Below are 25,350 nucleotides of genomic sequence, written 5' to 3' on the forward strand. Positions count from 1 at the left end.
CTTTTGTTCCTCGGAAATTCTAACCAACTAGATTTTTACTTTCTTTTTTCATGGTTCTGGGTATTTAAACCAGGGCCTCGTGCATGCTAAGCAGGAGCTCAACCACTGAGCCACACTCCCCAGAATCCTGTATTTCTATTTGGTAAATCTGACAGTCTTATCTCTAAGAGACATCTTATTTCCCTAGTTCAAAACTCTCCGAGGTGGTAGTGACCTCACGGTTGCTGGTGTAACTTCTACCCAATTCTGAGAACATAAGAGAGAGAATTCTGGGTGCAGAAAGACACACTTTGCACAAATAGCAAATATGTCCCCATGCAGGGCCCGGTGCTGGGTGACTCAGAGAGGGTAAAGTCTGGCCAGACATAAGCCTGCCTCCAAGGAGCTCACCGAGTGAAATGTGAAAGTCATTCCCAGGGCAGAAAGCAAGAGCCACGACGGAGGGGCTCCACATAATAAGGTCAAGGAGGTTGTGTAAGCTTTGCATTGCTATAACAAAACTCCTGAGATAATCAAATAATAAGAGTCAAGAAAGGTTCATTTCAGCTTGTGAGTTTGGAGTTTCTAGCTCATGGCTGAGTGGTCCCATGGCTTTGGGCCTGTGGTGGGGTGATGGATGGCAATGGGGGAGGATGTTTGACCCAGCAAAACCACCGGCCTCATCAGAAGAGAAGCAAAAGAGAAAGACCAGACTGGCCACGGTCCCCAAAATCCCCTTCCAAGGCTGACCCCATGACCTCATGACCTCCCGCAAGGCCCCACTAGTGCCATCAACCCCCGATAGCGCCACCCTGAGGACCAATGCTTTAACTCGGGGATCCTGGGGGCACATTTACCCAAGCCGCAGCAGAGGGGGAGTCACACTTGCTTGGAGGAAGAAGGGCCCCTCCCAGGGGCAGAGGGCAGCCTGGCGTTCCCGGGAGCCGGGCGTGAGCACATGAAGGGACATGGGGAGACTGAAGCATATCTGGTGACTTCACAAAAGACAGAGAGGGGGCTGGGGCTGGCGCTCAGTGGGGGAGCACTTGCCCAGCACGTTTGAGGCCCCGGGTTCGATGCTCAGCACCCCATATAAACAAATTAATAAACAAATTAATAAATGAAGCTCCATCATCAACAATTAAAAAAAAGATATAGGAAGACAAGGAGGGAAATCAGGCAGGGACAGCAGAGTAGATTAAACAAACGTGCAAAGACAAGCCAAGGAAAGATGTCGGGCTCAAGACCTTTCGTATGATTTTTACGTCCAGAAGTGTCCCCCGATATTCTCCCATAAGCGGAGGTGGAAGATGATCTAGTGCTCCAAGGAACAGGTGTTTGTCGCCTTCAGAGTGAGCTGCAGTCGGTAACATGTCACCACCCATCCACCCATTCTTGGGTCCAAGCGAGGGGTGCGAGGCCCGTCGGGAACGTTCAAGCCGAGCAGCAGAAGGTTCAGGTGAAGATGATGGGGGAGATGAGTCTCTCGCTTTAGAGATGAGAGGCATCCAGAGAAACTGGCCAGAAAATGAATTTCTGAAAAGTAAATTTATTTCCGTATTTTTAAATTTAAAATGAGCATCCTATTTTTTTTTTTTCTGGTACTGAGCACTGAACCCAGAGGAGCCCAACCACTGAGCCATATCCCTACCCCTTTTTATTTTTCATTTTGAGACAGTGTCTCACAAAGTATTTTAGGGCCTTACTAAGTCGCTAAGGTTGGGCTCCCACATGCGATCCTCCTGCCTCAGACTCCCGAGTCACTGGGATTGCAGGCACACAACTGTACCTGGGTTAAAATGAGCACCCCAAGCCCTCACGCTTAATCTCCTCGTTGATCGCGTGGTCTTTAGCAGCTCAGTGTAAAACTCAGAGGTGAGGGTGTGGCTCAGGGCTCAAGCGCTGGCCAAGCACGTGCCAGGACGTGGGTTCCGTCCCTGGGATCACAGCAAGCACACAAGCTCTAAGGAGACTCGGTTTTCCCAGTTCCTTGCCACCAGTCCCAGGGAAAGTTCTTGATGCAGAGACACCCTCTCAGATGGCCCCGTGGTGGCTGTGGTCCTCCTAACTCCTTCCTCGACATGATGCACAAAGATCAAGCAACCGCTGGGAGTGAGCTGTTCTAAAGAGCGGAACAGAGCCCTCCGCCCCTTGAAGAATTGGGAAACGATAAGATGCATGTAGGTGGCCCCAGAGGGCTGGTCCCCTGGGATTCTTGCCCTTGTGGATGCCACCCTCCCATCTGGGATGCTTAAATCCATCGAGTGTGACAGAGGAGATACCATGTCACTCTAGGGTCCTGCCTTAGGAAAGCAAGGTGGGGAGGCCCAGGCAGGAGGATTGCAAGTTTGGGGCCTGGGCAGCTCGGGGAGACTCTGCCTCAAGACAAAAAAATAAATTGGGCTGAGGATGTGGCTCGGTGGTAGAGCACATGCCTGGCATGCATGAGGCGGGGGTCCGTTCCTGTACTGGGAAGAAGAAGAGAGAGAGCCTGGCAGATTCTGCCTTTGGACTCTTGGGTGCCCTGAGCCATCCTGCCACAAGTCTGTTGATCCTTTTGGAGAGGCAGCATGGAGAGGAAGAAGACCTGGGACTCCATCTAGGAGAACCCGTGGCCAAAAGAATGGGAGGCTCCATCTCAGAAGCTCCGTCTCTCAAAGGCTCCTCTGAGGGAGACCGGCACCTGCCGTGTCCTGTGGCAATTCCCAGCCCACAGACGCCTGGCACCGTGGGCTATTAGCGGTCGGTCGCGGAGCCCTACACGCAGGAAGAGCCAAGTGCCCATAGAAAGGGTGGGTCCGACCAATCTCTCAGGGTCCAGTGAAAGGAAGCACTGCGTTTAACCACAGGCAGGAACACTGACTTTGGGGGCCAAGTAGGAATTCTGCTGTGGAGACCCCCGTCTCCTGGACCCTGCAGGGGAGTGGGGGACAGTCCCCTGGTGGAGTCTCTCAGTCTCAGTGTGAGACCTTCCCAGGCTCCGTCAGCCAGGACTGTGCTTCCCCAAAGAGGCAATCTGGTGGGCAGCTGCACTGGAGAGCGGGTGCTCGCTGCCCCAGGGCCATGGGGACACCACCAGGGTGTCCCCTCCACAGTCGCCCAAACCCAGAAGAGACAGGCAGTGGCAAAAAGTGGGGGTGGAGTGGAGGAAGGGGGTGCGGCTGTGGAAGTTTCCCTGTCTCCAGGACAGGAAGCAGGGGACATCCTCCGTGATGGAGGAACTCAGGCCCAGAGGGACACAGGAGGCCTGGAGCTCAGGGCTCCAGACAGGAGGCAGGGCGGGCTTCACGGCAGGGACGGGTGCTGGACTTTGAAGACTGCACCATCTTTGAGACATCAGGAAGGACAGGGCACTCTGCACCCTGGAATGGGAGCAGGAATGCAGGCGCCCAGCTGTGAATGGACAGACGGCTTCCCTGAGGGGAGGAGGGGCTGCAGAGAGGCAGAAGAGAGGCAGACGTGCCAGGTGTCGGTGGTGACGGGCTGGACGGTGACTGTGACTGGGCCCGAGTCTGGCTCATCCCAGCAGCCAGCATGGAAGAGACGCTCAGGAAATGTTGGCTGGATGGCTGGACCGCTCCTAGGTCACTGGAAGACGTCGAAGCTGCTTCCCAGGAGGTGGCCCCCAGTGACCGTCAAAAATGAGTGGAGGAGGAGAGGCCAGAGGAGGAGCATGAGGCTTCCACAGCCCCCTGAGGAGAAGTGACAAGGACAGGGCTCAGGAAGGGGGCAGCACAGGATGCCCCAGGGCTGGAGGGAGCACGGCCCTCTGGAACACTGCTCCCGGGTGGGAGACCCTGGTAGGGCAGAGGTGCCCCGTTAAGCCCGCCTGTGGCCCGGGCAAGTCACTGCCCGTCTCCCGGACTCGTCTCCATCTCTGGGAAACCAGGGAGTGAAATGAGAAGTTTCCCTTCCCCTCGGGGACTGTGACGCGGACGCCTGGTGACTCATGTGGAGTGTGGGTGGGGTGGTGTCAGGGAAGGGAAGGGAAGGGACCCAGAAGGTCAAAGACAGCTCTGAGGAAGGCGACGGAGAAAACGAGGTGGCTGTCGGCAGAAATGGGAAGTTGACGTGTTGGGGAAGTTTGGGGACAGACGTGAGGCCACGTCTCCAGAGTCCTTGGGCGGTAGAGGCACAAACACAGCCAGCCGTCTATTGCTAGGTGGACACGATCCCCTACCTCCAGTGACATCCAGATCCTCATCCCCGTGATCTGTGCATATTATCTTATATTGAAAAAAAAAAAAAAAAGACGTGATGGAGTAAAGGTCTTGGGATGGGGAGATCAGCTTGGATTCTCTGGGTGGGCCCTAAATACAATATGGCTGTCCTGTCGGAGGGAGCCTGGCGCTCAGAGGAGAGGGTCATGTGAAGAGGGACCAGAGGGAGATTTGAAGAGGCGGGGCTCTGAGACCAGAGCGAAGCAGCCACAAGCCCAGGACAACGGGCAGCCGTCAGAGCCCGAAGAGGCCGGGGGCAGATGCTCCCTGGAGCCCTCATCCCAGGGAACAGTGGAGACAGGTTGGGGACTTCCGGCCTCCACATCGGTGAGGACATGGATCTGTGATCAGGGAAGCCATCAGGAGTGGGTGGCCCCTGGTTTTGAAAGCCACAGGAAAGGAATACGCCGGCCGTCCTGGAAATCACTGAGCGCATCCGAGCCACAGCCAGGTCCCCTCGCCTGGGGACCGGGACAGCTGCTGGGCAGGGGTCTGCTGTTTCTCCTTGAGGAGCCCATGAAGCAGGAACCGACATCATCCCTACTTCCCCAGAGAGGAGCATGACAGGACTGGTCTCTGTGCTTCTCTGCGTCCTTCCAGCCTGAAGCAGACGGGAAAAGGGACAGGAAACCCTTGGCCCTTCCATGTCTGGCATCGGCTCCGTGGTCATGGATTGAACAAGGACTTAGATTTACCACGTGGGGCGCCCAGCCAGCCCCAGGAGAGGGGGCATGTTACAAATCCTACTCACAGAGGAGCTGAACTTCCCCGTTGACACCCTCCCTCCCTCCCTCTGTGACCACCGCCATCCACACCACTCTGGTCCCAGGGGACTTTCACCTCAACTGTAACCCTAGCCCTAACCTCAACCCAGAGGCAATATGTAGCCCAAGAATTTCACACTTTGGCTTCCAAATTCTCCAGGGGGGTGGGTGGGGGGGCGGAAATTGTCAAAGTGAAAAGCAAATGAAACAAAAAGGAGGATGTAAGAGTAAGAGGCAAGAAGGAAGTAGATCAAACAAAAATAGCTATCCCCAAGTCTTTTTCTTTTTTTTTTTTTTGTACCAGGGATTGAACCCAGGGTGCTTAACCACTGAGCCCCATCCCCAGCCTCTTTTTATGTTTTATTTAGAGACAGGTTCTCACTGAGTTGCTTAGGGCCTTGCTGAGTTGCTGAGGCTGGCTTTGAACATACGATCCTCCTGCGTCCGCCTTCGTCACCATACCCAGCAGTCCCCAATACTTACCCCGCGACCGGCAAGGTAGGAGAGATGAGTCCACAGTCAGATTGTTTAACAACAGACTAACAGCACAGATGCTATGGGCGGGGTAAGAAAAGCTGTCATTCACCTCAGGTCACACAGTTTACTCATGCCACTGTAATCCCAGCAGCTCAGGAGGCTGAGGCAGGAGGATCGCCAAGTTCAAGGGCAACCTCAGCAACTTGGAAATAAGTTGTCTCAAAATAAGAAATAAAAAGTGCTCAATGGTAGAGTGCCCCTGGGTTCAATCTGTACAAAGAGAGAGAGAGAGAGAGAGAGAGAGAGAGAGAGAGAGCACACCTAGATTTGAATCCCAGTCTATCTTACTTCAAAGCCCATGTTCTTTATTTATCACAGACACATCCTACACTCATTCCTTAAGAAATCTTATAAAATAAAAGGAGGAAAGTAGCACAGTACTTTTTTTTTTTTTTTTTTTTGGTACTGGGGATTGAACACAAGGGCATTCAACCACTGAGCCACATCCCCAGCCCTTTTCAAAATTTTTTACTTAGAGACAGGGTCTCACTGAGTTGCTTAGGCCTCACTAAATTGCTGAGGCTGGATTTGACCTCACAATCCTCGTGCCTCAGCCTCCCAAGCCTCTGGGATCACAGGCGTGTGCCACCGTGCCCAGCCAGCACAGTACCTTTCTAGAAAAGCCATAGTTAGACTGAAAGCAAGAATGCAGTGAGTTACATCCTGAGCTGGAATCTCCGGCCCATTTGGATCTCTTATTATTGAGCAAAAAGGCCAATAAAGAAACGGAGCTCTCTCCAGCTGGTAAGAGAGTAGGAACCCTCGGGCGTCACTGTGCTGAGTCCTGTGGCTGAGGTGGGAGCCGACAGATGTCATGGACTTACCACGCGTCCCTCCTGTGGCTTTCTGGAGGGGCCCTGCTGGAGGAGAAGCTCTTCAGTTCTGACACTTACACCCTTACCCCAAGGAGGGCATGATCTCTGTTTTTTCCAACTTTTAAATTTTCTTTTAAGATGGGGGGGGTGTGTGTGTGTCTCACTATGTGGCCCAGGCTGGCCTCAAACTCCTGGTTTGTTTTAAGTGATCCTCCAGCCTCAGCCTCCCAAGGAGCTGGGACCACAGGTGCACGTCACCCTGGGAACACCTAGGAACGGCGTGAAGATGGGCTGCTCCTGGCCGTGTGCATGCTCTCTCTCTTCCTGGACCTCCTCTTTGGCTTTCTTGGACTCGTCTCTGTCCTTCTGTTGAGGTCAAGCTTTCCTTCCAGGCTGACTCTGGCCGGTCAGTCCCCGGGACAGTCGCACCCACCCTGATGGCTTCAGCCACGGACGGTGTCACTCAAGACCTGCACCTCTGTATCAGGCCTCTCACCTGAGCTTGGGACGAGCAGACCCGACTGCAGAAGGACCCCAGACTCACGTGACCATGGAGCTGTCCTTCCCAGGATGAGCTGTTTCAGGAATGCCTGCTCCCGTGTCTCCACTAGGCACCTGGGACCTGCCAGGGCCCATCCTGTCCCACCACCTGCTACAAACAAACGCTCAGTGTAGTTTTCCTTCCTTAGCGTCCTTTAACCTGTCTCCTAATTCATTGCTAATACGGGGGCTCAGAGCCTTGTTTGTCCCATCCTTCGATGGCCCTAACTTCGGTGCTTGCTGCTCATCACCCTCACTAGGACTAGCACGCCGTGCCGTTCCCTTTCCCGTGGTGCGCAGTGGCTTTTCATGCCTACAGAGAAGATCTGGGGGCTCTGATCTGGCCTGTGAGGCCCTCCCCGGCAGGCTCCTTGCTCACTCCTCAAGCTTCTCTCTTCCACACTCCCAAACCTTCCTGCCCAATAGGAGCTCTTGCTGCTCCCTTTGCAATCTCCAAGACACCTCAGTGCCTTTGCACACACGATGATCTCTGCCTAGGACTCCCTTCCTCACCCGCATCTTGCTCATTGTTTATCACAGCATCTCTATTTTTCTTTCCCCTAGTGACTGAACTTCTTGGATGGGGTTGGGATGAGGGCGTTTCTCCTCTTTATTTGCAGCACTTTACAAAAGGTTGTGCGACTGGAGGCGCTCCTCAAAGGTAGGCAAATGGAAGAATCCCTGGCTTCCTCAGGGCCATGCTGTCCCATCCATCTGGCATGAGTCTTCCTGCGCCCCAGGCATCTTCAAAGCCCCAGGCAAAAGGCCTTCTCCTCCACGAGAGCCCCCCATTCCGCCTAGACAGAGTCAGATGCCTACCTCGTCTTCTTGAATGGCATTGTTCATGACTGCACATTTTCACTCACATAGGCTCTTTATATTACACTTATTTATCTTTCCTCCCTTGCTAGACTCTGAGCATCTTAACTTCAATTCCTTATGTGGATTATTTTATCACCAAATGTGTCTAGCACAAGTGACATAGTAGGCATTTAATTAATTCTGTTACATTCTGCACATATTTTTTGCAGAGCACCTACATGTACCCAGCAAGCTTCTGGATTCTGAAGGTTCAGAGGTGAGTAAGACAGACCCAGGAGCCTCTGCCTTCCGGAAGCTGACAACCCAATCCTTTCGTCATTCAGCAAAGCCAACATTTTGATATGCCTGTTTTTGAGTTTTTTTTTTTTTTTTTTTTTTTTTAACTGTGTGGAGGGATGAAGGCTCCAGTGCTTCTTTGGCAGTGCTGGGGATCAAACCTGGGGCCTTGGGCATGCCAGCAAGAGCTCTACCCCTGAACTACATCCCCAGCCCTCAAATTCTTCTGTGCAACAGGCTTGTTGATATATAATTCACATAGTATAAAACTCACCCATTTTAAGTGTTCAACTTAACAACTTTTTGTCTATTCACAAAGATGCGCAACCTTCACTCTAAGTCCAGGACAACATCATCCTCTCCTGAGAGAAGGCCCATTCCCCGTACCTCAGTGCTAGGCGTCTAGCTCCTCTCTGTGCCTGTAGATGTGCATATTCTGGACATTTCTTGTAAATACGACCACGTAGTATGATTCTAAGGGTGGATCATTTTGCCATCAGCTTATTTGACTTAGCAGAATGTTTTCAGGCCTCATTCATGTTGTCACACATGTAAATACTACATTCCTTGTTTTATTACAGAAAGACAATCCATTGTATAGACATGCTGTATTTTATTTATCCATTCATTAGCTGTTGGACATTTACATTGTCTCTTCTTTTTGGTTATTGTAAATAATGCTGTCATGAACACTCATGAGCAAATTTTTGTTTGGGTGTTTCCATTTCTCTGAGGTACATAGCTAGGATTCGAATTACCAAATTGTATAGTAACTCTATATTTTAACAGTTTTAGGATCTGCCAAAGTGTTTTCCAAAGGCGTGTGTCTCTTCGCAATCTCACCAGCAAAGTGTCAGGATTCTAATTTCTCTGCACCTTTGCAAAACTTACAGTTCATTTTTTTTTTTATGACAGTCCTTCTAGTAGGTATGAAGTAGTGTCACATTGTGGTTTCAATCTGCATTTCCTTGGTGGCCAACGACGTTGAGTTTCTTTGTGCATGTTGAAAGCTCAAATGCCTGTTTGGATATTACTAGAAAAACCTTGGCTACTTGAGGACTGTGCTAAAGTGAACATCAGCTTCCCAGTGGTATCAGCCAGGGTTCTTAGAGGAACAGAATCAACAGGAAGTATGATTATAAAAAGGGGATTTATTAGGTTGGCTTACACGACCAGGAGCTGGATATTTCACAACGGCTGTCTGCAGGCATCAGTAGCTGTGCAGTCCCAGAGGCTGAAGCCCCAGAACAAGAGGGTCAAGGGTGCTACCCCAGTCCCAGACCAAAGGCTTCTGGAAACTCCCTGGAGAATCACTGGCAGAGTCTGCTTTGGAAGAGTGAGAAATCGAGAGTTCAATATCCTTGGGCGTTTGCAGCAGCAATCAAGAACCTATTCAAGAAGAATGGGGCTTGCATCTGTTGCTACTTCCTTGTTCTTCCAATTTTTATTCCGTTCAAACCATCGTCCTATTGCACGGTGCTGCCCACAACGCGTAGGGAGGGTCTACCCTTCAATTGGCTATCCCACATGCCAATCATTCCTAGACACAACCTCAAGCTTCTCAATCTTCAGCATCTCCCAATCCAATCAAATTGCAGTGCACGTCTGTAATCCCAGCTGAAACAGGAGGATTGCAAGTTCAAAGCCAGCTTCAGCAACAGCGAGGTGCTAAGCAACTCAGTGAGACTTTGTCTCTAAATAAAATATAAAACAGGCCTGGGGATGTGGCTCTGTGGTTGAGTTCCCCTGAGATCAATCCCCTGTACCACAAAAAAAAAAAAAAAAAAAAAAAGAAAAAAGAAAAAAAGTTGCCAATTCAAAATTGACCACTACACCTGTGAAGAAGAATCTCAGTGTTGATAGCCAAGTGTCCTTCTGGGCTCTGTTGACAGTCTCGAGCTGGCTTTTGTAAACGACCATGAGGACCTCCTTGGACGTAGCCCTACACTGCTGGAGAATGACCCTGGACAACCAGCCTGACCCTAATAGGAAGGTTGTTTTCTGGACTCAGGTTGTGTTATTCCCGGTAGAACTAAGAGAAAGACTCCCTGCGTTTTAGACATATATAGAAAATTTTCAGCTATATCATCATACCTATATGATATGACAACTGTTTGCTTGCTTCAAAAGAATCTGGGGTGGAGGTAGGAAAGGTTCGGATATGGATGGAACTAGGTTGGCCAGGAGTTACTGTTGAAGCTGGGTGGAATGTGCAGGTTTATATTATTCTGCTTTTGTGTATGTTTGAAATTTCCTGTAATAAAGTAGAAAAAAAAAAAGTCCAAAGTGAGAAGCAAAAACACAAACAAAAAACCTCTCTCCAGACCTAGGAACACAATGAATAAAACTAACATAAAACTTAATTTTAACATGCCGAAATAAAATCACTGTACTTTTTATTGCTAAGGGGTAAAATGATGGTAAGGTCCTAGAATGTTTCCCCCAAACTGAGAATCGTTCATGTAACACCAGTGATCCACAGAACATGGGCTCAGTTTTAAAATTTTCTAAGATGTTACAAAGGTATGTTTTCATGCTCACGAAAATCTGGGAGGTACTGAGTGAAATATTCAACTATTTAAAATAATTTTCATTGGGAATTGTGCTAAGGGTCGTGCGGTCCGGCACCTGAGTTAAACCAACGCTCATCACTTCCATCAAGTGCAGCCGCCGGCCTCTTCGGGGTGCTGTCCCCCTTTATGTTGATTTTCAGATTCTTCTGCTGGGGGTGCTGAGTTCATTTTCTCAGGATAACCCGGCTTTATTAACTCACTTGGATGTTACGAGAAACCAGCTAGTCAGACCCCACAAAGCCAACAAGAACTGAGGTCTTGTGTGCAGAATTACAGGAAAGAAGAAGCAAGATGGCCAGACTCTGTCTCCCTGGGTCAGTAGTGTGTGACCTTCGGTTTCATCTCCTGTGCTTTTCTCGTTCTTCCTCAGTGCTGGACAGAGGAAGAACTTCAAGGCGGTTGGGAGCCGCGGTGCAGTGAATTGCGAAAAAAACCCCAACTTCTAAAAAGACTCAACTGCTTCTCTTTTCCCCTTCACGGGAGGACACACCGAGCCCTCCACTCCGTTACTGGATTCTGGACACGACTTCCCTCGTATTCTTGTGGGGAACACACAAGCCGACCCAGCCGCCCTGAATGGCCCAGTTTGTATTGAGAACTTGTTTGAGCCCTTTGTTGCCTTGGTGCATTTCGGAGAAAAGGAACTCTGGCAAAATAAGGGCTGACAGTCTTCCCACAGGTACTCCTCCCTGACCCCACAATACCGTTTTTCAGGTGCCCCACTGATTTCCAAGGAAAAACTGCAGTATGTATTTTAAAACACCGCCCTGGGTCATTAGATATTTGAGGATTTGCCAAATTTCCCAAGTCACCAAAACAAATCTCTGATTTGACTTGTAAACCAGGAGTTTCTTGAATCCTTAAGAGACTGAGAGGACTTTCTTCTCTTTCCACAACCCACGTCGTGGGAAACAGGTCATTTTGAGAGCACCATGCCAACATGGCATCATCCCACCCACGGTGTCCATTAACCATGACTGTGCCAAAACACTCCAATAAGAAAATAGCTTCAAGTTTGGGTACTTTAATTTTTTTTTTAATTGTATTTATTTTGTAATTGGGGATTTAACTCAGGGATGTTTTACCACTGAGCCACATCCTCAGTTCTTTTTATTTTGTATTTTGGGACAGGGATTGAACTCAGGGTCATTTGACCACTGAGCCACATCCCCAGCCCTATATTGTATTTTTATTTAGAGACAGGGTCTTACTGAATTGCTTAGCGCCTTGCTAAATTGTTGAGGCTGGTTTGGAACTTTCGATCCTCCTGTCTCAGCCTCCCAAATTGCTGGGATTACTAGGATTATAGGGTCCAGCCTGTAGCTTTCTTTTCTATGACGACTATTCCTTTGTTCCAATAAAAGATCTTATGCTGTTATTGGGATTCCAATGCTTAAGCCAATTAGTTTCCATTTTGGAAGATCTTAAATCTCTTGCAGAAAACCTTTAAGGTCCTGTTTGCAAAATCCTGCATTTTTAGACATTAAGATACAAAATCCAATTTTTCTCAGTTTTTCCTCGGACCTACAGTTTTCTGTCAACAGTGAGGTCCTAAAAGAGCTCTCACCTGCCAGAGTCTGAGGCCACACAGCCAGGGAACCAGCCAGCAGCCAGGAAGCCAGCCATTGCTACCAAGTGTTTATTCACACCTGCAGGCAATTCCAATTGTGGGGAAAGCTTCGCCTTCCATTAGGGGGAAGAAAAGTACAAGCCCAGCTTTCAATAAGTGCCAGTTAAGAAAAGGTCCAAACATGCCACGTCACTGTGACAGCTTCTAATTTAGCTGGAGTTGTGAAGAAAAGATATGAATGGTAACCATAGAAGGTCACCTGATTTGAGTTGAAGAGAATGGCATTTCTCTGAGGTCTGAAAACCCATCTTTCTTGAGAAAGACATCAGACAAACCCCAACAGAGGAACATTCCATAAAACCCCCGGCCAGTACTCCTCAAAACTGCTAAGGTTATAAAAGATACAAGCAGTCTGTAGGGGCCATGAGGAGTCCAAGGAGACGCGACCACTGAATGAATGTAATGTGGAAGCAGGATGGGCTGTGGATCAGAGAAGACTCGAGGGAACCCCCAGGAAATTCTAATGAGGCTTTAGTTAGTAAGGTTATCAGTATTGGTTCATTAATGATGCCTGATGTACCAAGGTCATGTTAAGATATTAACTGGGGTAACTATTCCAGGGGTGGGGAGTAGAAGGGAACCCTATCTTGCAATTTTCCTGGAAATCATATTCTAAAAGTTTATCAGAAAAAAAAAGTGGTAACATGTAGGTTAGTTCTTAAAATATTACTTCTATTATTACATTAGGCCTAACAAAGTTGGATAAACCAGGAGCCCTGACTCAGCCCAGTAGAGTCTCAAGGGTCAGAGTAGAGAGAACACAGTGGCTTCCTTTTCCTCCTCCTGAAAACACCCACAGGAGTCCACCTCTCCATCTTTAGACAAGTTTTTCGCCTCTGACTAAGGCAGAGTATTGGTGGGGATCTGCTGAAGTCGACTGCTGAGCCTTAAGTCACTGGATGAAACCTTTGCTTTCAAACTTTCACCTTGTCGTCTGCTTCACACAGTTAGTTTAAATGACATCATAGTATCAGATCATTTGTAAATGTTTATTAAATGTCAGTAATTTTCACAAAGCAAATTATTAATAGCAAGAGGCATTTTTTTTGCAAAATATGTACAAAAGTAAAAAGCCTTAATGAATAGCAATTGATTTTGTAAAAACCGAACCATCTTTTCCTCTTTTAGATTTCCTCACAAATAATTTATTTGCCAATCCTGAACTAGAGCACTGACAAAAAAAAAAAGAAAAAAAGAAAAAAGAAAAAAATTTACAACAATCTCAAATAATGTGCTTAGTTCTTGGAAGGTTATAAAAAGTTCAATGAAAAACCCTAAACCACAAATACTTTTATTCCGAGCTAATACAAATTATGTTTTGTTAGGTACAGTATCTACGAGGTTGTTACAAAATATACTTTTTGATAAGGCTTCTTGTGGTAAATGAGCTCTCCACAGCATACTAGAGTAGCAGAGAAAACCATTTTTAAAACATTTTGCGATTCTGCTTTCAAGTAAGAGGTAAAGGATAAATGGCATAGTTTGTTGCATTGTTATACATACTTAATGAGAATTAATCCCTTCCCCCTCCCCTTGATTCCTGGTACCATCCAAGAGGCTTGCCTGAGGACAAATACATCACTCACTAAAGGAATATCATAAACAAGCTTTCTAAATACAAACCCAAATCACATATCAAGTAAGTAGTTTATTACTATCACTGATATTCACCAACAGGAAAGTTATGCCCAGTGGGTCCCAGTAGACTTCAATCCATCTGTAAATATCCATCATTCACAGTAGATTTGTATAGGTCACGAAAATCTCTGATCAACCCAGAAAATACTGCTATATCATTAATGCTTTGAGAAAACAATGTTCATTCAGTATAAGTTCCAGCATTTAAAACTCAGATGGTTAGACCTGAATGCCACAAGGGCGAACATATTAATTTAAATGCTGACCATAAATTCACATCTAGACACAAGGATGCTAGTGGTACAATGTACTTCAAATGATGTTAACAATCACGTGCCAGTCCAAGGCTAAAATCTACTTGATGGTGCTTGAAAAAGCCAGAGAAAAACTGGTTTAAGATGTTCAGGTTTAAGATACAGACTCAAGCTCTAGTGTAAATGGATTAAGCCCTAACCTCGTACCATGACACAGCGGGCACATACTGCAGCGTCTGCTTCATCGGGAACAGGAGGACACTGCCATGCCCCCTCATAACCTTTCCCCTCTCTTTACCAGACAGAAAAGCTGACTTGTGTTCTAGGATTTAAAAAACAAACAAAACAAAAACAAAACAGTACTTTTTCAGTCAAGCAGCACAACACAAATATCATCTGATTTGTGGAACTGAACAAGCTGAAACAATGGTATGGAGGCCAAGTGACCAGGACACGTTGAACTTCCAAGGGAAGACAATGTGCAAAACTTTTGTTCTTGGTTCCTTTAGTAAAACTAAAAGAAATGAAAAGGTAACAGAGCAACTTTCTCTAGATTTATTAGGGAGTTTTGTTACAAATGTTTGGGCTTTACAGGCATGACTGCATGATTCAAACAAGAAATGAAGAGTTAACACTGATATTTAGCCTTCTCATTACATATACAGAAATAACATTGCTACAAATTGAAATGGAGAGAATCTTGTTTCAAATGGCTCCTTTGGGGTTTTGTCTAAATGTATCATTAAATAATGAAAGCACCAATTTGAGAGTTTCTCAAATAGTGATTTGAATTTTAGGACATAATAGCAAAAGTTTCTAACTTCACTCTTCAAAGAAATAAGGCATAACCAGATGTGAATACTAATGCTGATAAATACATTTTATCAAAAGCACAAGATACAAGTATTTGGGCATACACTGAAAGTTAAGATTTAATTATAGGGCACAAGATTCCTGTTGAATCTTAATCAATACTTCTACTATCTTCTAGTATTAGGTGGTCTTATTTCCTTCCACTTTTTGGTTGTTGTTATTCGTTTGTTTTTTTGGTACTGGAGATTGAACCCAGGGGCGCTTAATCATTGAACCACACCCCCAGCCCTTTTTATTTTGAGACAGGGTCCTGCTGAGTTGTTCAGGGCCTTGCTTAGTTTCTGAGGCTGACCTTGAACTCACAATCCTTCGGCCTCAGCCTCCTGAATTGCTGGGATTAGAGGCTAGAGGTGTGCATCACCGCTTCTGACCTGTTTCCTTCCCCTTTAAACCAACCACTGGCCACCAACCAAACAAGATTTTCATTGATGGTCTCGCCTCTAGAGAGTAACCAGAGGACCCTGTCTATGTAATGTATCCGTCAATGGAACTTAAAAGGAAACAAAAACAATAACTTTCATTCCACACTGTCTTCTTTGGCTGCAGTTGCTCATTAGCTATCGAGTGCCCTTTTCAGATATAAAATTCAGATATTTTATTCAGATATAAAACTGAAACAAAGACTTCACCTTAATGCAATATTTGGCAGGAAGCAACAATTCAGGCTATTAAAAATAATATTTAAGTGGCAGAGGCATGCCTTGAATTATTTAGCTCTTCAGAAAACATTTGACAAAACCCTTTCCTTATAAAAATTAAGGTGTAATTTGTGTTTTCTCTGATTGATAAGGCAGTTCTGTATAATTTCTTCAAGGTCAACAAAGACACTTGTGTGAGATTTCTTCAGACAAATGAGAAGGCATTCAGATTGAAGACCAGAAAGCAATATAGAAATAGGCACATTTTATTCCAAACCATAACCAAAGATTTGGAAAATTTAATACATCAAAGAACTTGAAATCTGAGTTACTTTTTAGAGATCAGGGGAAGTTAGCACAGTGAAAAGTAAGAGCACCTTCTCAGTTCTGCTCATTGAATTCCAACTTCTTTTTCATACAGTGGTACTTGAATTCAAAGGATGTGGCTTTCATGATATAGGCAAGAGATTTCTTTCAAATAATTTAAAATATAGCACAGGAGAACGTGTGGACTGAAGCCTATTGGTTGAATCTCATAGTTCTACTGAAGGTCTAAGCAAGGCTGATAAATTAAATAGAATTTATTGCCTCAAAATAGATTCTAAATCCTATTTTAAAAGAATGTTGATTGTGAGACATTGCACACATCAGAAGCTGCAAATGACACCATATCTAGTTGGTGTTTTAACATTTCTTGGTGGCAGCTAAAAACAGGGAAACTTGGTATTTTCTGCTTTGTCAGGCAATATTGATGCTTATCACAGATCTTAAAATAGCTTCAATAAGACTAAGTTGTCAACCTTCTATAGGAAGCTGACTGAAGCCTTCACTGTAGTTAAATATTTGTCTTGGCCACTCAATAAAACTATCAGCTAAATTTACAGTAGGCTCTACCAAACAGGCCCAATAGTACTGTGCACATACTCAGATGTTCATTAGCACTGGGGTTGTGCTAACCCTGTAAATTTAAACAATATATTCTACCCTTTTTGGCAAGAAGCACTAATAGAACTATTAAAACATGCACGAATTATGCTCTGAACACCTGCATCATTACCATGTTGGGCTGTGTGTCTGAAGCTCATGTACTACAAAGGCATGAAAACACTGAGATTTAAATGGATTTGATGACAGTGAAACTTCAAATGCAAGAAAAAGCCAGGATGTCAAGAACAAATCCCTGGATAGCATACTGCAAGGTCTACCTCTCCTACCCGACAGCAGGACAGGACAAGAGCCACAGTCTAGGAAAGGACAGGTGATCCACAATGTTGACCAATCTTTCAAGGACCAATAAAATACCTGAGAACACAGTCAGCTATACAGTAAAGTGACAGATATCACAGTCTTAATCACAATTTTTAGGAAAAGCAGAAAAGCCGTCAGATCTTGCAAACTGTTACCAGCTTTGTACATCTGTATCTTGAATCCAATTGAACACTACATAAAACCTACAGGCACTCCTGCACACCAGCCATTCTGCTGACCATCTGCAATCAAAGCTACTCCACAGGCATGGTTGAATGTGGTAAGCAATGGGAGGTCAAATGCAATCACATTTAGGTGTGAACTAAAAAAATTACTACTTTTCCTTATAAGCATCCTTAAAATTTGAAAATGTACCTTGATAAAGCTGGCATCTCATAATCAATAATTACACAAACATGTACATACTGTATCTTTTAGAGACACACCAAGAATGAACAGCAATCTCAAATAATGCCTTCTTGAATAGTTTGACAGGAAAATACTACCCTTGGCAAGCTCCAAATAAACAGAAGACTCCCTTAAATGCCACAGTTTGTTGTTGCTGGGGATGGGACAGAAGAGCAAAAGAAATAAGTGATGATGTGACACTGATTTCCTTGAGTAAGGAGCAAAATCAACCAAGACAGGACTGAGGAGTGACCCACATGTCATTCTGGACCAATTACGTTTATCTGTTACCAAGTCACTTGCAATTTTTAGTTGCTGCTGTGGCCAAACTATTTCATATATGAAACATTAAATCACATGATCAAGAAATAGGAAAAAAAGCAAACTGTAGGTCACTCATTACTTTTGATACTATTATAGCATTTGCTCCCCGGTACCATTCCCATCAGACCAGACTAGAAATCCTTATGTAAACTTTAAAACACTAAGAACATTGCCTTCAGAAACCATAGAAATTTTGAAACAAAACAACTGTTGCGTATATATGCAATTACGAACACATGAAGGTTAAACCTGCGCGTAAATTGACTGATGCCATTCCCTAGATAAAACCTTTTCCAACAGTGCTTTCACAATAGGAAGTGGTAGGCTGGGCAGCGCGTGTCCTGCTCTGTGTAAGGCAGACTGAAGATTTCTTCTCTGCACGAGAGCCGAAATTCCTAAAGGCATTCCTACATGCACTCAAGGATGCCGTCTACACTTGGCACCACAGAGAACTCTTTTTGAAAGGTGGAAGAATTTGAAGCCTGAGGTTGGCTAGAAAATGACAACTGGACGTGAGCGGGAGCCGCGGCGAGACCAATCCAAGCCTGAATTCCAGCGGGTATTGGCAATGTGTTACTCAGCAGCGTCCAGCCACAAACCAAAGGCCGCAGGACTTAGATTTCCAAAAAGTTAAACACAGAATCAAGACTTTTCTAATTCTTGTTGTAAACTGCTATTTTAAAAAACAAGACAAGACAAACAGAAAACAATCAAAAACACAAAAAGGTATTAAAATAGCAAGTCTTTGTACATCACTGTAGCATAAGCTGCTTGAGGTTGTCGTGAAGAATGGTGTCCTTCACGTCGCGGAAAACGAGGCGGATATTCTCCGTGTTGATAGCAGTGGTGAAGTGGTGGTATAAGGGCTTCTGCTGCTGGTCCCGGCGTTTGTTCCGGAAACATTCCACCAGGAATTTTTGGACGTCTCTTAAGCAGTGTGGATCCCCTTCAAATTCTAGGAAGTAGTCTTTGATGCTCACAATTTGCACCTTCTCCTCAAGCAAGTCTGTCTTGTTTAAGAAAAGAATTATGGAGACATTGCTGAAAACCCGGTTATTGACGATAGTTTCAAAAATGTTCAGAGATTCTGTAAGGCGATTGGTCAGTCGATCTTCCATAAGCACCTGGTCAAATTCACTTGAGGAAACAAGAAAAAGTATTGACGTCACACTGTCAAAGCATTCAAACCAACGTTTCCTTTCTGATCTTTGACCACCTACATCAACCATTTTGAAAGGAACATTTTTAATTTCAAAGTCGTACTCATGAATGCCTTTGGTGGGTCTTCTGGCAAGAAGAATATCTTGTTGTGATGGAATGTAATCCTGGAAAAGAAAAACCAGTTGTATACTCAGTAATCCAGAAGTCATTATCAGAATTAAAAAAAAATAATAGTACTGTAGTACCATTATTCTCATTAAAAAATGCCAAAGAATTATTATAATATTAGTTGACAAAAACTAGCTCAAAATTCACCACCAATGACCAGCATCTACTATTGTTTTCACCCCTGCAATACTACTCACATTTAAGCTGAAGTCTTACCTGCAGGCTGCCCCCAGCCGCCCCCCTGCACGTTCAACTTGAGTTTCCTCCCACTGCTATGCACTTCTCGGTCCCCCCAGAGTGCTCCCCATGCCCCCACACTCACCATCTCCACACTGCTCCTTGCACCTCTATTAAAAGCAATGGCATCCGAATCCAATACAGCTCACCCCGGGTTCTGTCTGCCTCTCGAACCCACTTTAATGCCGACTTACTGTGCATCACCGCTCCAGGACGCACAACTAGCCCCCAGGACTACTGCTGCTCTATGACACATCCTCTACTCACATGTACTTTGGACCACTTGCTAAGTTTGTTTCTAGAGTATTGTCCAAGTAGCTGTGTTCCAATTTTCTCATTTATCGACCCAAGAACTTATAACTAGTCACTTACTGTGTGGCAGCACCTGTGCCTGTGAACTGGAGGGAATCAAACCTGGCCTATGTGCCCTGGAGGAAAAGCTGCAAAGATAGAGTGAGCTCTTCCTGGGCTTTAAGATTCTGAGCAAAGGGCGGCTGTCAGTGGCCGTCCCCAGCTACACTCTGCAGGCATACTTCCTGAAGCAGTGAGGTCCAGTATGCCTCCTCACACTGTCGCAGCTTCTTAGCAGGATGTTAAGGTAACAGGAGAGGTCTTGTGCTCATCCTCAAAGCCAAAATATCTTCAAGGCAGGATTGTAAACAATGCTGTTATTCACAATGCTGTCTGCATTTTATGTCTTTCCAAGTAGTGTAATGATTTTGAAATTTCATTACAACATGAGTACTCATCTCCTCACAAAGACACCAATAAAATTAAGAATGTTAAAACAGCAGATCAGTTTTTAGTTATTGGCAATCCCAGCCACTCATTACTCTAGGACTCCAATAAAAGTGTTAGCATTTCCATGCTTTCTTCTAGCTTTTGTCCACATACATAGCAATTTTACTGATAATTTTTAGCCTACCTTCATATTCTGTTTAACATTTACCATGAACTGTATTCCATGTTGGTGTCATCTCATTTTTAAAAAAACTGTAAGTCACATAAAAGCATTAATGTGTTATAATTTACATTAACATTCCTCTACTAGTGGGGTGTTGCCAATGTTTTTTGCTGTAATTAACATATATATTGCAATTAAAGTTCTCACACATCGTTTGGACTATTTCTTAAGATGAAAACAACCAGGGATAAGATTATGAGGCGTACAAACACTGTAATGATCCTGGATACCAAAAGTCCAATTGCTTCCAGAAGGTGGTCCTGGTTTCCATTTTCTGGGTGTGCTGCCTACTTCAGGAACATGTCAGCCTTGAGCATTTTGCAAACTTTCTAATTCCATAAAATCCCAAAGTTCTCTATTATCGTCTTTATAATGAACTAGCAATCTAGTCAGGAGTCTAAAGTCTAATCTGCATGAAGCACAGAATGTAATCAAGTGCTAAATGGCAGAATAGAGTACGTCGATTAGGAATGTGATTCCTACAGCCAGCTGGCCACTATACCTATGTGACCTTGGGCAAGTCACTGAAGTTCTCTGTGTCTCAGTTTCTTCACCTGTGAAGTGGAGATGACATGCAGAGGGTCGCCTTGAGGACTAAGCAAATTAAAAGCGTAAGTGCTTAAGAGCCATGTGTGGGGCTGGGGTTGTGGCTCAGTGGTAGGGCGCTCACCTAGCACGTGTGAGGCCCTGGGTTTGACCCTTAGCACCACATAAAAATAAATAAAATAAAGGTATTGTGTCCAACTACAACTAAAAACTAAACATTTAAAAAAAAAAAAAAAAGAGCCACGTGTGGGGCTGGGGTCGTGGCTCAGCGGTAGAGTGATCGCCTTGCATATGGGAGACCGGGTTCGATTCTCAGCACCACATAAAAATAAATAAGTAAAACAAAGATATTGTGTCCAACTACAACTAAAAAATAAATATTAAAAAAAAAAGAGCCATGTGTGGCAAGTGGCCAGCTGTCACTGTGTGTCCACTACACTGCGGTCACTGTTGCTGCAGAAAAGGCGGGGAGTGAAGGAAGGCTGGAGCCTCTCATTTTCTGATGCTTGCCAGTCATCAGGCTCGTGACCTTCACATGCTCACTAAGAAGCTCATCTCCTCCCTGGCCAGCCCCTCTCAGCCAAGAGTGTGCTTTGCTTCCCAATTCCTGCCCCACCAACAGTCCCCGCATCTTTCCATCCTCCGTCATTGGACTCCTCCCTGACATCTCCAGTTGTATCAATCCCCAGTTCCTTCTTGGCATCTGTTACGTGCTCTCTTTCCTCTTTATTTCCACACCCCATTTTTTATCACCTCAGGTACGGCTCGTCCTCTCATCCCTAGCTTCTCTGCCTTGACTGCTCACCTCGCGGCTCTCCTGGCCTCTCCCAAGCCAACCTCCCGCATCATAACCACAGACCTTACAATGGCTCCCCGCTGCGTCAGATCCAGAATCTGCTCTGACTGGCTTTTGAAGCTCCCCATACACCTCTTTTTCTGCAGTCAGCAGACTCTGTTCTGCATGTTCATGCTCCACACAGGTGCCTAACACCAAGACCTGCACAAGGCCTCACCTCAGTACCATCACACCTCCATCGATTTCAACAACAATGCAAAGCGCAGCACAGTGGAAAACACTGAAGCCACTGCCTTCTAGAAGTGCTTTCCCATGTTAGAACTGAACGCATCCTTCACGAGACAGCAGGGTCTAACACTAAACACACCCAGTTGTCCCCTGCCTCCAAATCCATCCTGCCACTCAGGCAGTTAGGTTCACTAACTCTTTTTGCACTAGCTCCAACTTTTCCAGAAAGAAACTTTTCAGTTATAGCTAATATCTTTGTGCTCTGTATCATTTAATGGTCTTTACTTGTTTAAGTATGTTGGTTCCATCTATGATTAGACTGAGCTCTTTAAATGTAGAGATTTAAAAAAAAGCCAACACTGGGCATTTGCTACATTTCTATACCCACTGGGTTTATTTTATGTAATATTCTGTATCCCTACAAGCTGAGTTCCCTAACTATGTTCATATTATGGACTAAGAAACTGCAATTTAGAGATGCTGATGTCACACAGAGCCAGTCTGCAACAGAGCTGGGACTTAAGTCCTTGCCCCCTGTGTTCCATTTCCAACAATGTCACAGGGCTAAGTGCAGGGTTTCAATGGCCCTGGGACCTAAGAGATGTAGCCAGTGCAATCCTGTGACTTGTCTGATATGTAAAAAATAGATGACAAAAATACACCCAGGTTTATTCTCCCCTTCTTTACAACTACATGTTGATCTCAACTCTTCTTTTTATTCCAGATGTGGCTTCAGAGTTATTGTCAACTTAAGATTCTAAGTAGCCACTACAAATTGGTTAGAGTTGGCCTGGAGAATTCATTCAAAAACTGTTTTCTGGTCTAAGCGTGTGGCTCGGTGGAGAGCGCTTACCTAACGTATCAAGGCCTGCATCCCCGCGGCACTGCAGAGAAAAGCATAAAAGGCTGTTTGCTGAGTGCGACTTGAAGCCAGGCACTTTCTCCAGGCACTTTCTCTAGGTACCAGGGTCTCAACTCTTAGTGATCAGGAGATGAGATCCTGGCCCTTATGGAAAGAGATAGGTAAAGGGTAAATATAAAGTAACTGTCTGCTATAATACATGCAAAAGAGGAAAAAATCGAGGGCTGACACTGAGAGTCAGGAGGAGGGGACCTACTTGAATGGTGTGTTCAGGGAAGGAAGGTCTATTGGAAAAGTACATTGACAAGAGCAGGTCAAGTCAGCTCTGTTTTGACAACAAGAAATAACTCTTAATAACTAGGTTATCTACCAAGCCTTCCCTCTGGTTGACCTGTACTTAATTAAAAAAAAAAAGTTTATAATCTGACCAGATGGAAAGAAAAAAACAAACCTTAATACAAAGTTTTACTGATGTGTACTATACTGAATGAGTAAAAACATACATTTTTGGAGATGTCAACTTCAGGGGGCTCCCGTGTCTAAGAAACTGGCTGGGCTAAAACATACTATCTTAAAAGCAGACAAATGCAATTAAAAAAATAAATAAATAAAGGGAAAATGTTTTCCTGCTGGGGAAAAGAAGGTACTGCTTCACATGCCTACATCTCCCAGCAGCACACGACTTTCTTCCTAGGCACAGGCTTATTCTGTGCTTTTCTTCAGTGATATTTTCAAAGTTAAAAATCACAAGACCATATTAACATTTATTAAAAAACTGCTTTAAAAGGAGGCAGGCAAATGAAGCTACACTAAACTTAATGAGTAACAAAGTCTCTAGGGCGATGGCATTCAAACATTTTCTAAGCAGCAGAAACCTTGATTCTAATGAACCCCTCTTCACTAGTCCAACACTGAAGACGGCCAAGTGGCACTCTGCCTGCCATGGCCCCCAGGAAGCCAGAGGCAGCTCTGGTGCAGCTGGGTGGCTGGCTCTGAGGAAAGACATGCAGGAAGGTACAGGCTCTTTCCAAGGGGGACCCCTCTCCTACCTCGTGCAGTCTCTTGAGCAGGCCTCCAGGATCAAGCCTGCACGCTGCAACTCAACACAAAGGAGTCAGTCCTGAACTGAAAACAGACTTTACTAATGGTCTGGAAACAAATCAGCCCACTGTGTTCCTCCTTCTCTGCTCACAAAACCCCCAATCACACTGAAAGATAGTAGATAATGTGCAATCTCATTGTGAACCATAAATCTCTTTTAACAGTTTTACTTCCATGAAACAGAGGGCAGGGCAATTACTCAAGGAAACTGGCAGAGGGCTAGATAGTAAAGGGAGAAAAAAGTGTCGCAACTGGAAAATAATTTTTTCATTTTGAAAAAATATAAGTCATTCAATATTTTTAGCTACCAATCACTCTAAATAAGACAGGATGAGTCAGACTACTGCCACTAAGAAAAAAGGAAGAGGCAAACAGCTCAATGTGTATTTTTTCTAAATTTCCTAATAAGCTACACCAAAGTAAAAACATAAGAATCCTGACTATTGCTTTAGATATCAACAAACATAAACATCCAGTTTTAAAACTTACTGGTTCTCCAAGTTTATCCAAGTTATCCAGGAAATATTTTACAGATTCACCCTAAAAACAAGAAGAAAATAAATAGTTATGAAGGTTCAGAAATGGAAGATCTTGTTACAACAGTTTATATTCCACTGTTTGGTTGTACACTTAATCCAAACATACTTTGTTTAGTCACTAATTCAGAATGAACTGCAAACCCTTCTAAAAATGTGTAAGTCTGCTCTGTCAAAGTGCTAAATCTGCAAAGGCCGTTTAATTTTATAACTGCTCTAATGATCACCTACTTGGGATGGGATTACAGGTAAGATTTTCTGATAGAACTATGTCTCCCAAAGGGAAGATGTAAAAATTCCCCTCTCTCTCTCTCTTTTTTTTTTTTTTAAAAGAATTTAACCTTTATTTGTTTGTTGTTTATTTGTTTTTACATGGTGCTGAGGATTGAACCCAGGGCCTCACCTTTCCTAGGGACGTGCTCTATCCCTGAGCCACAACCTCAGCCCTAAAAGTTACTCTTGAGATAAACACAAATCTATCACTAAAACTAAAACAAGATTCTTTTTTGTCTACATTTTTCTCAAGTTTACAGCAGTGGTGCTTATCTTCAGGGATGAGAACAAACCTGAGGAGAGGCAAGAACTCAAATAACATCTTCCTGGAATAGGTGTGTGCCTGGACAGACACCCAGAGCTCCCCAAGATTCTGGGAATTTTGGGGGCTTCACAACTCTGATGGGTCTTCTTTTCCTGAGTGGCTTACCCTTTCCGAGTCTAGATTTTTATTAGATCTCCAAGGAATTTCAAACAGCTAACTAGGACTCAAGAAGAAGGGCATTCGCTCTGGGAAAGAAGGTTGCTCTGGGTCTGAGTCTCCAGGCCCTCGCCCTCTGTTTCAACTTGCCCTGCTGTGTGCTGCTGCTGGGTCCTGCCCGAAGCTGCTTCAGATCCTCTGCCTGCAGGGTCTCAATCAGCAGGTCTGGGGTTAGGTTCCAGTGTCTACAGTTCAAGGGACACTCAGGAACACAATGAGTCACAAGACTTTAAAGCAGCAGTTCTCAAAGTTTTTGGTTTCAAGAGTCCTTTATGTGTTTTAAGATTCCTGAGGATCCCCAAAGCTTTTGTTTATATAGGTTACAGCTATTGCTACTCACCATATCACAGAATAAACAGAAATCTTACCAAGCACTTTTGTTATTTCATTTTAAAACACCAGTAAGTCCATTACATGTACGTTAAAATATTTGACAGGGAGGCTCTCATCTGTTTCTG

At 44.9% G+C, this 25,350-nt stretch overlaps 1 protein-coding gene across 1 annotated transcript in view; it reads right to left on the bottom strand.

The window, feature by feature from the left end:
* Nucleotides 1-13,131: 13,131 nt before the first annotated feature.
* The window catches only part of Gna13 (G protein subunit alpha 13), a 47,414-nt gene continuing 35,195 nt past the window's right edge, over nt 13,132-25,350 (bottom strand). The window contains exons 3-4 of the mRNA XM_078041814.1: nt 24,092-24,142; nt 13,132-18,864 (exon numbers count right to left, since the gene is read on the bottom strand). Coding sequence (XP_077897940.1) covers nt 18,292-18,864; nt 24,092-24,142 — 624 coding nt within the window. The 3' untranslated portion in view covers nt 13,132-18,291. The remainder of the gene's footprint in view (nt 18,865-24,091; nt 24,143-25,350) is intronic.

The sequence above is a fragment of the Ictidomys tridecemlineatus genome, chromosome 3 (assembly GCF_052094955.1).
Source record: "Ictidomys tridecemlineatus isolate mIctTri1 chromosome 3, mIctTri1.hap1, whole genome shotgun sequence".
NCBI classification, from domain to species: domain Eukaryota; kingdom Metazoa; phylum Chordata; class Mammalia; order Rodentia; family Sciuridae; genus Ictidomys; species Ictidomys tridecemlineatus.